Source organism: Corella eumyota, chromosome 1 (assembly GCF_963082875.1).
Source record: "Corella eumyota chromosome 1, kaCorEumy4.1, whole genome shotgun sequence".
In the NCBI taxonomy this organism is placed as follows: Eukaryota; Metazoa; Chordata; class Ascidiacea; order Phlebobranchia; family Corellidae; genus Corella; species Corella eumyota.
The window spans coordinates 3,658,829-3,674,697 of NC_137490.1; the positions used below are offsets into that span (position 1 = coordinate 3,658,829).

A 15,869-nucleotide genomic window follows, 5' to 3' on the forward strand; every position below is an offset into this window, starting at 1 on the left:
ATTATTTAAAAAAAATTAATGGCTAATTTTTAAAATTAAAAAGATGCATTTCTTATTAAAAATAAACAACATAAAAATCAAAAAAATGATTAAAAATATAGTTTTTGCGACTGTGCTCCACCTTGGCTATTTTCTCCCCGATGTTTTGGTCACGTGTTTGAATTGTGACGTCACGTGGTCCGGATTCGATGGAACGCCTTCATCGCCGTTTCGTAGCCAAGAAACAGGGCAGCGCTTTGCGGGAATCCCCTTATTGCATTTACGCCCATGCCGCGAAAGAATACCTGAAGACCGTACGCTTCGTAACTAGTTCTAACGCAGTGTATGATTCCGCGATATTTTCGTTGCGATGAGTCTCCGCTGTCAGCTTGTAATCTTAGCAAAAAAAGAATTTTTATAATTTTGTAAGCGTAATAACACAATTTTTAAGCTTGGTTTTCGGCAAGTATATTGTGATTAGGTTTCTTTTTTTACATTTATTCATCCTTGATGTGAAGGTCGACCTTACGACCTATAGGCTATAAACATAGAGTAACGTCAGTTACCCCGACCGAGTCTTCAAAACAGTTTGAGATACTATATACTTTAATTGCCTCATAATTAAGCTGTTGATTAAAGGTTGGATCAGTAGAAGTTTATACTTTTTACAGCACCTTTCTAAAGGGCGCATAGCATAAGGGCAGTGGGGGTTAAACAAAGGACCTTGTGTAGTGAAGCAAAGTGTTCTGACCACTACACACATGAGGTCGTGGGTTCGATCCCCAGTGATATTTTGCTGTAGCACCCTTGAGTAAGGCGATAGAAACGGTACGAACTTCTGCTGAGCCAGCACTTAATCAGCAGCATAATTATCGGGCAATTATAATCTATAATATCATAAACTGCCACAGGCAACTCGAGACTGGGTCGGGGTAACTGATGTTACTCTATGTTTAAGTCGCGCATTCGACTTTCCCACATCGAGGATAAAAATATATACAAACAAAAAAAAACACTTTGCCGGTGCTTAATGTAAACTACGTTAATACTTATTTAACAACTGTATTGATCTAACCTGCTTTTAATTGTATCAATTGGGTGCATTAAACCCCAAGACAAAACACCAGCAAGTCCTCCCGCAAATAAATAGCCAAGCGCTCCAGTTTTACCATTCTCGTTTGCGAACCGATCGCAAAAGAATTTGTAGGGTAGAAAGTAGATAACGTAACCTGGAATGTCTCTTAGCACCATGCAGCTAGCACCCCTGTACAGTCCAGCTATACCGCGTTTTTTGTAAATATCTCTTAAGCACTGAATCGGTCCGTTATATTTTGTAACTGTAACTCCAGTAGTGTATTGGCGCATTGCAGGCTGCATATGATTGTGTGCTGTAACATAAAGCTTTTTGCATTAGGCCTAACTTGCTAAGAAATTTTAAACTACAAGTTAGGACTAACCTGTATTTTGAACGGGGAATCTATTTTGATTTTTAATCCTTGATTCAGTTTGTATTTGAAGTTGTATCTGAAAAATAAAACAATTACATTTAATATGGGTTTACTTCGTATGAATTTTTACATCACAACTTGTACCTTAATAAGATCTATTGGCGACCCAACCAAAACCGACAACCCGCCTGTGGCCATTGCTGCAACACATAAATCGCTGTAGCGAGGAAGGTGATTGACGTCATTATATCTCCACCCACATATCTGCCTCGTAGTATTACTGTTCCAATAAACATTTTGTTTGTAAATTTTATAATCTTTTTAATTTAAAAAATTTAATTTAAGACCCTATGTTACACTTAACTTTTGCAAACTATAAGATAGCAATTGCTATTATTTATATAACTATTTTTTCAAATTGCTGACATATTAAACATTGCTTAAACTTTACTTGTAAACCCCAAACACAAACGCATTGTAGACTGCAATAGAGGCAAGAGGGAACGACATTCCTTTATAAAAACCTCGAATTCCTTCTTGTTTAAATGTTTTCTGTATACAATGTGTGGTACTACTGTATGCATTGTTGGTTTGCATACGAACCTGGAGAAATTTGTTTGTTAATTAAGATTTACTTTAAGTAAATTTCAATGTCTTTTGTTTGGAGATAGGTACGAGTATATGATTAAAAGTCTAAATTGTATTGGTAAACTGGCTTATAAATAACGTGTAAATGATAAATATTGATATTTTAAGCAAGGGTTACTTTATAACATTCGAAAAAACTTACCTTTACTGTGTCTAAAAGGTGGCTTGCAATTACACCAGCAGCACCTATTCAACAAATAACATTTTTAAATTAAATATCAACATCTTGATTTTATTATTTATAAAAAAAATAATTTTGTCATTTATTTGTTTATTTCTTATGTTTACTTTTGTTAATGACGCATATGCAGAAAATAAACAAGTAGTTAATTTAAAATGCGACACTTTTACATATAAATAAAGACAAAAAATTAAAAATAAAATCGATACGTAATTAAAGTCTTGTTGACTTAATTTAAAAAAATAAAATGTAAAATTAAAATTTTATTTACCGCCTATCCAGCCTGCTAAAAAGTCATCTGGTTTGAACGAATTCTTTTTTATTCTGCATTTAAATATATCCTTTTTTACTACTTTAATATTATTAATATTGGAAAAATTACAAATATTTACCTTTTTAACTTTTTTTTTTGTTTTTCATTTTTGTTTTCAATATTCATTTTTCTATAAATGTTTTCAAATTTTTCTACTTTTTATTTGATTTTCTGACATTCATATTTAACAAGCTTAACTCATTGTTAGGAATAAAAAGCCAGACAAAAGAACGTAATAAAATTAAACAAAAAATGTACGCCGTATTGTAACTTTAGTTTCACTTTTTTTCAGGAATACAAATTAAGCAAATATACACTATGAAGTCATAATCAATTTAAAAATTTCATAAAAAAATGTTTATATAAAAATTTGTTATTTTATTATAGGTTGCAGAATGCGGATATTTATAAATATAACGATATTTATACTCTATTAGTTTGACCTATGTTACGCCTTTGCAAAATAGTTGACTTATTTTTGTCTAATATAGTATTATACACACATTTTTAAAAACGAATAAGCGCTGAGATATCCCCTTTAGATTTTAAAATTATTGTTGCAAATAAAGTAATATTGCCTAAAATTTCAAGTTTCAATAGCTCAGTTAGTTTTAAATGCAACTTGAAAAAAACGCGTTTAAATAGTTTTGAAAAACAACTTTGTAATTATTGTCTTGTAGTTTACTACGCCTTATTTTTCAATGACGTAATGCGTTAATAGTTAACGTAAAGATTAGTTAGTGTTTTAAAGAGACAATGTTTGCAAGACATTAATCGATATTAGTTTAACCTGATTTTTTATTTGTTTTAAAAAGTTCTGGCGCCAGGAATCAATTCTGTCTGCTTTTTACTTAGAAAGAAGCAAAAATATTTACCGCTAACAAAAAAAAAAAAAAACTATATATATTTGTAAAAACTTGAGTTCGCACGAAATCATAAAAACGAATATTGTTAATATTATCGATTCAATTTATTTATTAGAAATTTCACTGTATTTAACTACATGCAATCATCTTTTACAAAACAATTTTCCGTTACCCCGCTACGATCAGAAGGCAGCAGGATTCAGGCTAAAAACCTGGCATGATTGTGCTTTGATATTTTTACAAAAAAATATTGTAATTTCTACATGATTACGTTGGATAAAAGTAAATTTAGTTTATTGGGCAAATACTTTTATTTTAATGTATTGCTAATTTAATTTTTTTGGCAACCTTGCTTTAAAGTAAATTTTTGACAACCTTGCTAAATTTTTGGCAAGCGCATGCTGCAAACAACCAGCACGCTTCGCTGCATAAACAAATACTACAAACGCCAAAAAAACGTGTTTACAGAAAAGGTTTTTATTTGTTTTAAGGAAAATACATCATACTAACTTTAGAACTAAGTAATTAGGAAAATGTAAAAAAAATGTAGCTTGAAGAACGCGGATATTTAAAGTTAAACTAAATAAATATAACGTTTATGTTATTTTTTTATTTGAAGCTTTGAAATTGTTAAGAAATACAGTTAATAGCGTTAAGTTGTTAGTCACTGCTTCGTCATGGCGGATTATGGCATTACTGGAGATAAAATGGAAATGTTAAAGCAATTTGTTCAACTGTGCAAGTTTAATGTTTCAATTTTGAATACACCTGAACTTGGATTTTTCAAGGAATGGCTCATTAATGAGTAAGTCTGTGAAATCAATATTAGTGTATGATAATACATCATTTTATGAACAACTTGACAAAAAAATGTTGATTTTGTTTGTTGTTTATATTCCTTAAAACATTCTTTTTTAAGACAATTTGTAAACCAACTTAACACCTTCCCAGTCTGGAAAGTAGGGCAGCGTGCACGCACAAGATTTTTTTCGGTGAAATAAATGCACGCCTGAAGTTAAGGTTTTGCACACCTGGTTTTTAAAAAAAATTGTGCACGCGCAATGCTGACGCCTTGTTTGTTTAAGCCAGATTTAAGTAAAGCACGCCAACAGAAAAAAATGCACACCCGAAGTTAACGTTTTGCACGCCTGGTTTTTAAAAAAAATTGTGCACGCGCAATGCTGACGCCTTTTTTATTTAAGCCAGATTTAAGTAAAGCACGCCAACATAAATTACGCGTGCACGCGTAGACCGAAAATCGTAGTACGCGTGCATGCGCAGTCACGCCATTTTTTACGCTTGCATGCACGAGTTCTCGTCGAAAACTGCCCTACTTTCCAGACTGGACACCTTCTATGATATTCTAATTTAAAATAAAAATAACTTTCTTGATATTTACACCAACTTTTATATATGGTTATAATAATAAACTGGTTAGTAAATGTTCTACTAAAAGCAAAATTAGCAAAAAAAATTAGCCTATAATATTTTTTAGCAATTTTTAATCATTTTACTGAACTTAGTTTGAAGGCAAACATTCCTGAGACAGAAAAACCAAAAGAAAGCGGAGATGGAAAATCTTATGCGGATGCTGCGGGATCAAAGAAGGAAGCGTGGTCTAAGTCCCCCAGTGATAGTAGTGAGGAAGAGGAAGTGGAGTCGGAGGAAGAGCCATTAGGTCCGTGTCTTAATTTTCTTTAAATTTGGTTGCTATAACAACAAAAAAGAAAACTGAAATAAGTTTTTATTTTTTTATATATACTTACAACCACATTTTTATGGAAAAAATATTTAAAACAAATATTTCATAAAATTTATTTTTTTATTTTGATTGTGTTTAAATTTGACATTTTTTTAATAAAATATTGCTTTTAATTTTTTTTTAACTTTCATAGATGTTGACATGGATGGGGTCATCCCTGGGGACACTGATCCTCCTCAGGAGATGGGAGATTCCTCCAAGGAACCATCTGAACAAGATGCAGAGCAGGTATATTCGTGTCCAAATTCAAAAAAGTGTCTTCATAAGATTTTTAATAAAAAATGTAAATTTATGCTATTTTGTATAGTCAAGTGAACTATTTTCACTTGGAATGAGTGCACTTAATGATGGAGACAACGGGGGTGCAGTTAAGCATTTTACCACCGCTATTCTCTTAGATAACTCGAGGACTGCACTCTTTATAAAAAGGGGAACGTTAGTATAAAAAGATTTTGTATAAAACTAAACATTTTTTGTTAAAATTTATTTGTTTGGTTGTTGACCCAATTTCTTATATCTTGTTACTTGATTTTTTTTAATTTTACACAGCACAAATTTAACTTTAAATTGTGTTTTTTAGAGCTTATCTAAGAATGGGTAAACCTAATGCTGCTGTAAGAGATTCAATGAAAGCTCTGGATATAAATCCTGATTCAGCTGCTGCTTATAAGGTAATATAAAAAGAAAAAACTCATTGTTTTCTTTTTTTTATTAAAGGAAGTTATTGTGGTGTGATTATTATACAATGTATTTATTTTTAATATGTATTAAGTGTTTTGTTCTAGTTTTAAATGTAAATTTTAAAATATTATAATACAGTTGCGGAAATTTTTTAATTTTTATGTGTCTGTTAGATTTAGTTTATACTAGGGTATGCTAAAAGGTTGGTAACGAACTATTTGTTAATATATAAACTATTTAAACTTTTGAAAAATTTAACAAACTTTATAGCCTATATATATATATAATAATTGTTTACTGTCCCCTTTTTCTTTTTTAGAAAAGTTTATTTTAATGCATATAAATGTAATTTAATGATTTTATATTGTTGTAAGGTACTTGGTAAAGCAGAGAGAATGTTAGGAAACTGGGACATGGCTTGCCACAATCTAGAGGTTGCTCAGAGGATTGATTATAGTGAGGAAATTGATGAAATAATCAGGGAAATCAAACCAAATGTAAGTCGACCTTAACTTTTTCATTTAAACAGGGGGTATTAATGGTAGACTAGCAAAGCAGATAAGGTATAGTCTTATAAAATTTGCTCTTTGATAAGGTTCTATGGTATGTCCTCTTACATAAGGGATAAAACAAGATAAAAATTGTGTTTTTTTGGTACCTGATTTGTACCAAAAAGTATTTAAATTATAGATACTAAGTCCCTTATACAATCCCTGTATGTGCGATCAAATTATTTCTGTTAGAAAAGCTTTTTTTTGGCCACAGACAATATTTATTGGGGCAAAAATAACAGCAGCAAAGTTAAATTTATTCCATTAAATACCCAATGTATGTTAATTGGCTAAACGAAAGTACAAGAGCAACAATAAGCTTAAAATCAACAAATAAAATTTTAAAATGTATCAAAACTATATTATCATATCCCAAATCATGAAGCAAACCCTCTTAAATTAATAGGTTAAATCGTAAAAAATCACAGTAATCTTTGTATCGACGTTTCATAACTCCTCTCTGGAGCCTAATTTTTGTCGGTTTGCTGTAGCAAGTAGGGTAGGCAGAGTAGTTGAAATGACCTCTTCTAGCAAATCCATTGGGCAGCCAGAAAAGTAACCACAGTGCTGTTGTAGAGACTGAAACTCAGGCAGAGAATTAATTGCAAAAAACTCTTGGTAAACTTCGGAGTTAGGTAAATCGAAAGGACTGACGTTATGTTTAGATTGCACAGTTTTAAAAATGTCATATCTGTAAGGGTAGCGAATTAAGTGTTCGGCCACATGATCTTGGTCTTTTAAAAAGCCCCATTCTGCTTTAAACTTTGATAAATATTCGTCGACAAGAAGGGCATGGATTCTTACCCTTGATGCATGTTGTCGAACGAAGGCTATTTTGTTTTCAATTCGATTTTCAATAATGTCATTCAAATCCTAAAAAAATCAGGAAAAGTTTTACTTGCGAAAGGTTTATGTATATACACTAGAAAGATAGCAGATCTCAGATCATAAAAAAGAAAATTATTAAAGCTAATCAAATAAAATACATAGTTAAGTAATATAAAAGCTTAGCCAAAGCTTACTTGAAATAGTGAAGCTTCTTCTTGTTTAAACAGTGCAGTATTTGTGTTGGGATTGTACTCGTAAGGCCAAAACGAGCCGGTATATACTCTCGGCGGTTCTGTAACATTTATCAAAGGTGCTAAACTCCAAAATAACGCTCCGTAAACCCTCATTAGTTCTTGTGAAGCAATACTGTCTGCTTTGTTTAATATTAACCTAAAAAAATAAAATGGTAATGTAGGTTTTGGGGTTGATTATGTTTAAACCAAATCATTGTATGTATTTATCATTTTGTTAATGTTTTTTGTCATTTTTTAAAATGTTTTTTTTAAATTTAATGACGCTTGTTTAACAAAATGTTTGATTATTGTAAGGCTAGAATTTGTTGTTTTTCTATTTAAATGCATTTTTTTGTGTAAAAGGTTTGTTAATTTTGTTTGTTGTTTAAAATTGAATTATTTTTTTAAAATTTAATAATTTTTAAAATGTGTGAATTTGTTTTACCTAATTTGTGATTCCTTTCCCTTTAGCTGTTTAAACAAAGTTTCTAATTCTAGACCAACATCCAGTTTAGTTGGATCAAAAACAATAAAAATAAGTTCAGCTCTGTCGATAAACCATTGAATAACTTTATTAAATGGGTATCCTCTTTCTTGTTGTTTTCTGTTTTCAATAATACCTAAAAATAAGAAAAGTTTAAGCATAGGCACAGTCAGTGTAGTGTTTTTAAAACCTAAAAATTATGTGTAATGCTGTAAGACAAAAAAGACCAGTTTTAAGTTATATACCCAAAAGTCATAACAGCCTGGGAGCCTAGCTACCAAAGTAAATACTTATAAGACAACTAGTTTAGGTTATGAATGTGACTTATCAGTGATATTTTAAGTTTATTTGCAGTTAGTGAGAAAGGTGCTACGAAAGTGTCAAATCTGTATTATCTTTTTAAGCGAGTTAATAAAAAAAATAGGCATTTATATATATATTAGATTTATTCAGAATTTTTTTTGTAGTTTTTTTATTTTTTAAAATTGATTGGCTTAGTGCATTAATTGAGATTAAACGTTTTTTAGTACCACCCTTTAAAGGTGTTTAAATTGAAGCTTAGCTTGATGTAGGGTTTGCTTTTTATACGATACCTGGGGTATCAACAAATGTGATTTTTTTTAACAAAGGATGCGGGAGTCCAACTCCTGTAAATCTTTCCATAAAATTTTGACCATATTTTTCAAGCGGTGAAAACTCTTTCTTTTTGTCAGAAATTAAAACGACTCCCTCGGTATTTTTAATTTTATCACCATAGTTGACTACTGTAAACTCTGATGTGGTAGGTTCAGCACCTAGAATAAAACCCAAAAACTTGAAATAAAATATTTTACATTTGAACTACTTTGCCATGATTTAGATTTAAAAAAGTTTTATTATAAAATAGTGAAGCCATTAATTATATCCGATATTTACAATCTTTTTGTCTTGTTTTTTTTAAAATTTTTTATATATACTTACCCACTCTTAGAATATCAGCTTCTAGAATGTAATTAATCATCGTCGTTTTTCCCGTGCTCCAAGGCCCAAGAAACAAAACCATTGGTTTTGCCTTAATAAACCCAACTGTTAACAAAAACAAAAATATCCTTCAAAATATAATCTGTTACTTATATCTCCTACAATGAATTGTCCCGTTGAATTTATTTCTCCGGCCTTTTATGTATAGCCTACAGTTTACTTTTAATATTTTTTTTTTGAATATATCTTTATCCTCGATGTGGGAAAGTCAAATGCGCGACTTAAACATAGAGTAACATCAGTTACTCCGACGCAGTCTCGAGTTGCCTATAGAAGTTTGGGATATTATAGATTATATTTGCCCGGTAATTATGCTGCTGATGAAGTGCTGGCTCAGCAAGAATTCATACCGTTTATAGCGCTTTATTTAACAGTGCTACAGCATGAGATCAGTGGGAATTGAACCCACGACCTCATGTATGGTGTAGAAAGTGTTCTTACCACTACACTCGCTGCCGGTAATTTTTTCTTGTCCTTAAAATAAGTTTATCTAGTCTTCCACAAACCTGTTGTATCAGTCCTTACAGGCAAATCATTGTAATTATATGCATCCTCCAAAGGCTTAATTGCATTTTCGTAAATTGAAACAAGTTTATCTAAAATTTCTGTGTGTGATTTTGGCATTGAACGATCGTACCGCAATGCCTTGTGTACCATTTCACGTGGCCGCAATCCTAAGCTATCACCCGATTGACTTTTAGACTCAAAATTACCATTTTCTGGGCGACTGCTAGTTGTACCTTAACAAAACGTTATTGTTGATTTTTATTCATTTTTTCAAGAATAGCGGGAAATTTCAGAAAAACATGTGTCGCACAATAACGTTATTTTTTCGATTATTAAATGCAACTTACCGATAATTTTATTACAAAGCATAAAAAACAACACAAACTGTGTTTTAGTTATATCCATTTTGTGCAAAAATAATTTTGCAATTTTGTTTTCGGTTTTAGGTAAATCGAATTTAGGGAAAGTCCCTAAAAGTACGCACGTAGTGGACGCTTCGTTATTTTTATTATTATTTGTATTTGTCCTCGCAATTTTTTTGTTTTTATTCAGGCCAAAAAAATTCGCGAACATAAGATGGCAAAAGAGCGTAAACAAAAGGAAAAGGAAGTGGCGGCTCGCATGAAAAGAGTTAAAAAAGCACAAAAGGCGCAAGAGAAGGCTCGTAAGGAACAGGAAAAACGCGATAAGGTAAAAAAAAACTACTTGTTGTTTAATAAAACTTTTTAATTCAATTAACTTATTAATTCAATTAACCTAAAAATAACCTTAAAAAACTTTTTAATTTAATTAACCTAAAAATACTTTATTATTGCAGGAGGCTCAGGAAAATATGCAACAAGATATTCCAAAAATGTTTAACTTTGCCGGCGCGTCTGGAATGCCGCCTCAGTTCGACCCAAGTAAAATGAAAGAAGAAAAACCAAGTGCCTCAGCTGAAGACACAGAGCCAAAAATATTTGAAGTACCGAACGACATTGACCTTGATTAAAAACAAAAGGATTATGAGATGATCATTACAATTCTGAACATTTTTGCTGTTGCATAAACTAGTTTTTTTAAGAAAAATTAAACTTTGACCTTTGCATGTGCTCTTCTAAATTTTTGCTATCTGATAAGAAAAAACGCTTAGCTTACACACCTTAATTTTCTGTATGATATTTCGTAATTATGGCATGTAATTGAAAAGATAAATAATTATACTTCTGTATACCATAATCATTGTTTTGTTAAAACGTCCAACGTGAGGCGCGCAGTTTACCAATAATCGTTCAATAAAACAAGTTTTTGTTATGCCTTGTGTAAACGATTTACAGAATTATATTTAAGAGGACATCTATTTAGACACTTTAACCTTACGAGGAAAAGTCGAAGATAAATCTCACCCTTCATTTCTCTGGTAACGTATTTTATTTTTATTAAAGCGTAATATATTATAAGTATTATGATATTTCAGCTAGCATTTTTTTTCCGTAACGATAATAAAACATTTTTTTGTATATATCGTTATCCTTGATCTGGGAAAGTCGATTGCTTGACTTAAACATAGAGTAACATCAGTTACTCTGACCCAGTCTCGAGTTGCCTATGGCAGTTAGGGATTTCATAGATTATAATTGCCCGATAGTTATGCTGCTGATTAAGTGCTGGCTCAGCAGGAGTTCGTACCGTTTATAGCGTGTTACACAAGGGCGCTACAGCATGAGATCAGTGCCGCACAGGTTGACTAACGTGTTAGCAAATTTTTTTTTCAAAAATATTAAAATTCATAAAAGTTATGACACTTTTATTAAAAATTGATAAAATCTAAAATTTTTTTTTTTGAACGCGCATTGGCCTAACTATCATTCAAGATAAAACATTTCGCAAAAATTTGTAGTGGAACAAAAGTTTGAGCTAATTATTATTTTTGGTTAATTAGGTCACGTAATATTTTTGGCCAATGATATGGATACAAATTTTTTTAAAAAAATTTAAATCGAAAAATATTTGTTCGGTTTGAGCCACACAAATCCAATTAACGTGTTTACGAAAAAGTTTTTAAAAATATTAATATTCATAAAAGTTATGACACTTTTATTTAAAACATGATGAAACATACAATTTTTTTTTAAATAATTAAAAATTTTAAATCAAAAAATATTTGTTCTGTTAGAACCGCATAGGTCCAATTGACGTGTTTACGAAATATTTTTTAAAAATATTAATATTTATAAAAGTTATGACACTTTTATTAAAATTTGATGAAATCTCAAAACCTAAAATTTTATATTTTATTGGGCGCGCATTGGACTAACTAACATTCAAGATAAAACATTTTGCAAAAATTTCAAGTAGAACAAAAGTTTGAGCTAATTTATTTTTTGGGTTTAATTAGGTCACGTGATATTTTTGGCCAATGATATTGCATACAAATTTTTTTTAAATAATTAAAAATTTTAAATCAAAAAATATTTGTTCTGTTAGAACCGCATAGATCCAATTAACGTGTTTACGAAATATTTAAATAAAATATTATTATTCATAAAAGTTATGACACTTTTATTAAAATTTAATGAAATCTCAAAACCTAAAATTTTATATTTTATTGGGCGCGCATTGGCCTAACTAACATTCAAGATAAAACATTTCGCAAAAATTTCAAGTAGAACAAAAGTTTGAGCTAATTTTTATTTTGGGTTTAATTAGATCACGTGATATTTTTGGCCAATGATAATGCATACAAATTTTTTGAAAAAAATTTTAAATTTTAAATCGAAAATTATTTGTTTTGTTAGATCACCACAGGTCCATTTAACGTGTTTACGAAATATTTTTTAAAAATATTAATATTCATAAAAGTTATCACACTTTTATTAAAATTTGATGAAATTTCAAAACCTAAAATTTTATATTTTATTGGGCGCGCATTGGCCTAACTAACATTCAAAATAAAACATTTTGCAAAAATTTCAAGTAGAACAAAAGTTTGAGCTAATTTTTATTTTAGGTTTAATTAGGTCACGTGATATTTTTGGCCAATGATATTGCATACAAATTTTTTTTAAATAATTAAAAATTTTAAATCAAAAAATATTTGTTCTGTTAGAACCGCATAGGTCCAATTAACGTGTTTACAAAATATTTTTTAAAAATATTAATATTCATAAAAGTTATGACACTTTTATTAAAATTTGATGAAATCTCAAAACCTAAAATTTTATATTTTATTGGGCGCGCATTGGCCTAACTAACATTCAAGATAAAACATTTCGCAAAAATTTCAAGTAGAACAAAAGTTTGAGCTAATTTATTTTTTGGGTTTAATTAGGTCACGTGATATTTTTGGCCAATTATAATGCATACAAATTTTTTGAAAAAAATTTAAAATTTTAAATCGAAAATTATTTGTTTTGTTAGATCACCACAGGTCCAATTAACGTGTTTACGAAATATTTTTTAAAAATATTAATATTCATAAAAGTTATCACACTTTTATTAAAATTTGATGAAATTTCAAAACCTAAAATTTTATATTTTATTGGGCGCGCATTGGCCTAACTAACATTCAAAATAAAACATTTCGCAAAAATTTCAAGTAGAACCAAAGTTTGAGCTAATTTTTATTTTGGGTTTAATTAGGTCACGTGATATTTTTGGCCAATGATATTGCATACAAATTTTTTTTAAATAATTAAAAATTTTAAATCAAAAATTATTTGTTCTGTTAGAACCGCATAGGTCCAATTAACGTGTTTACGAAATATTTTTTAAAAATATTAATATTCATAAAAGTTATCACACTTTTATTAAAATTTGATGAAATTTCAAAACCTAAAATTTTATATTTTATTGGGCGCGCATTGGCCTAACTAACATTCAAGATAAAACATTTCGCAAAAATTTCAAGTAGGACAAAAGTTTGAGCTAATTTTTATTTTGGGTTTAATTAGGTCACGTGATATTTTTGGCCAATGATAATGCATACAAATTTTTTGAAAAAAATTTAAAATTTTAAATTGAAAATTATTTGTTTTGTTAGATCACCATTTGTCCAATTAACGTGTTTACGAAATATTTTTTAAAAATATTAATATTCATAAAAGTTATCACACTTTTATTAAAATTTGATGAAATTTCAAAACCTAAAATTTTATATTTTATTGGGCGCGCATTGGCCTAACTAACATTCAAAATAAAACATTTCGCAAAAATTTCAAGTAGAACAAAAGTTTGAGCTAATTTATATTTTGGGTTTAATTAGGTCACGTGATATTTTTGGCCAATGATATTGCATACAAATTTTTTTTAAATAATTAAAAATTTTAAATCAAAAAATATTTGTTCTGTTAGAACCGCATAGGTCCAATTAACGTGTTTACAAAATATTTTTTTTTAAATATTAATATTCATAAAAGTTATGACACTTTTATTAAAATTTGATGAAATCTCAAAACCTAAAATTTTATATTTTATTGGGCGCGCATTGGCCTAACTAACATTCAAGATAAAACATTTCGCAAAAATTTCAAGTAGAACAAAAGTTTGAGCTAATTTTTATTTTGGGTTTAATTAGGTCACGTGATATTTTTGGCCAATGATAATGCATACAAATTTTTTGAAAAAAATTTAAAATTTTAAATCGAAAATTATTTGTTTTGTTAGATCACCACAGGTCCAATTAACGTGTTTACGAAATATTTTTTAAAAATATTAATATTCATAAAAGTTATCACACTTTTATTAAAATTTGATGAAATTTCAAAACCTAAAATTTTATATTTTATTGGGCGCGCATTGGCCTAACTAACATTCAAAATAAAACATTTCGCAAAAATTTCAAGTAGAACAAAAGTTTGAGCTAATTTTTATTTTGGGTTTAATTAGGTCACGTGATATTTTTGGCCAATGATATTGCATACAAATTTTTTTTAAATAATTAAAAATTTTAAATCAAAAAATATTTGTTCTGTTAGAACCGCATAGGTCCAATTAACGTGTTTACGAAATATTTTTTAAAAATATTAATATTCATAAAAGTTATGACACTTTTATTAAAATTTGATGAAATCTCAAAACCTAAAATTTTATATTTTATTGGGCGCAAATTGGCCTAACTAACATTCAAGATAAAACATTTCGCAAAAATTTCAAGTAGAACAAAAGTTTGAGCTAATTTTTATTTTGGGTTTAATTAGGTCACGTGATATTTTTGGCCAATTATAATGCATACAAATTTTTTGAAAAAAATTTAAAATTTTAAATCGAAAATTATTTGTTTTGTTAGATCACCACAAGTCCAATTAACGTGTTTACGAAATATTTTTTAAAAATATTAATATTCATAAAAGTTATCACACTTTTATTAAAATTTGATGAAATTTCAAAACCTAAAATTTTATATTTTATTGGGCGCGCATTGGCCTAACTAACATTCAAGATAAAACATTTCGCAAAAATTTCAAGTAGGACAAAAGTTTGAGCTAATTTTTATTTTGGGTTTAATTAGGTCACGTGATATTTTTGGGCAATGATATTGCATACAAATTTTTTTTAAATAATAAAAAATTTTAAATCGAAAATTATTCGTTTTGTTAGATCACCACAGGTCCAATTAACGTGTTTACGAAATATTTTTTAAAAATATTAATATTCATAAAAGTTATCACACTTTTATTAAAATTTGATGAAATTTCAAAACCTAAAATTTTATATTTTATTGGGCGCGCATTGGCCTAACTAACATTCAAGATAAAACATTTCGCAAAAATTTCAAGTAGGACAAAAGTTTGAGCTAATTTTTATTTTGGGTTTAATTAGGTCACGTGATATTTTTGGCCAATGATAATGCATACAAATTTTTTGAAAAAAATTTAAAATTTTAAATCGAAAATTATTTGTTTTGTTAGATCACCACATGTCCAATTAATGTGTTTACGAAATATTTTTTAAAAATATTAATATTCATAAAAGTTATCACACTTTTATTAAAATTTGATGAAATTTCAAAACCTAAAATTTTATATTTTATTGGGCGCGCATTGGCCTAACTAACATTCAAAATAAAACATTTCGCAAAAACTTCAAGTAGAACAAAAGTTTGAGTTAATTTTTATTTTGGGTTTAATTAGGTCACGTGATATTTTTGGCCAATGATATTGCATACAAATTTTTTTTAAATAATTAAAAATTTTAAATCAAAAAATATTTGTTCTGTTAGAACCGCATAGGTCCAATTAACGTGTTTACGAAATATTTTTTAAAAATATTAATATTCATAAAAGTTATGACATTTTATTAAAATTCGATGAAATTTCAAAACCTAAAATTTTATATTTTATTGGGCGCGCATTGGCCTAACTAACATTCAAAATAAAACATTTCGCAAA

General features: G+C 29.0%; 3 protein-coding genes across 3 annotated transcripts; 1 reads left to right on the forward strand and 2 right to left on the reverse strand.

Annotated features, from left to right (window-relative positions):
• Positions 1-170: 170 nt before the first annotated feature.
• Positions 171-2,751, reverse strand: LOC145764096 (solute carrier family 25 member 48-like). The gene is made up of 8 exons (XM_082575682.1): positions 2,726-2,751; positions 2,528-2,580; positions 2,218-2,261; positions 1,879-2,030; positions 1,558-1,707; positions 1,437-1,503; positions 1,055-1,350; positions 171-375 (listed from the first exon to the last, which is right to left on the reverse strand). The coding sequence occupies exons 1-8, from the start codon at positions 2,749-2,751 to the stop codon at positions 171-173; spliced, it is 993 nt and encodes a 330-aa protein (XP_082431808.1).
• A 1,306-nt stretch (positions 2,752-4,057) lies between these two features.
• On the forward strand, positions 4,058-10,808 carry LOC145746301 (putative protein FAM10A4). Its single transcript, XM_082564561.1, has 8 exons — positions 4,058-4,240; positions 4,959-5,113; positions 5,331-5,425; positions 5,505-5,632; positions 5,778-5,868; positions 6,253-6,375; positions 10,054-10,191; positions 10,319-10,808. The coding sequence occupies exons 1-8, from the start codon at positions 4,113-4,115 to the stop codon at positions 10,490-10,492; spliced, it is 1,032 nt and encodes a 343-aa protein (XP_082420687.1). The 5' UTR covers positions 4,058-4,112; the 3' UTR covers positions 10,493-10,808.
• Positions 6,555-9,961, reverse strand: LOC145746292 (sarcalumenin-like). Its single transcript, XM_082564548.1, has 7 exons — positions 9,849-9,961; positions 9,501-9,734; positions 8,935-9,039; positions 8,568-8,768; positions 7,936-8,110; positions 7,452-7,647; positions 6,555-7,302 (listed from the first exon to the last, which is right to left on the reverse strand). Exons 1-7 carry the CDS (start codon positions 9,904-9,906, stop codon positions 6,877-6,879), a joined length of 1,395 nt encoding a protein of 464 aa, XP_082420674.1. The 5' UTR covers positions 9,907-9,961; the 3' UTR covers positions 6,555-6,876.
• Positions 10,809-15,869: the final 5,061 nt, after the last annotated feature.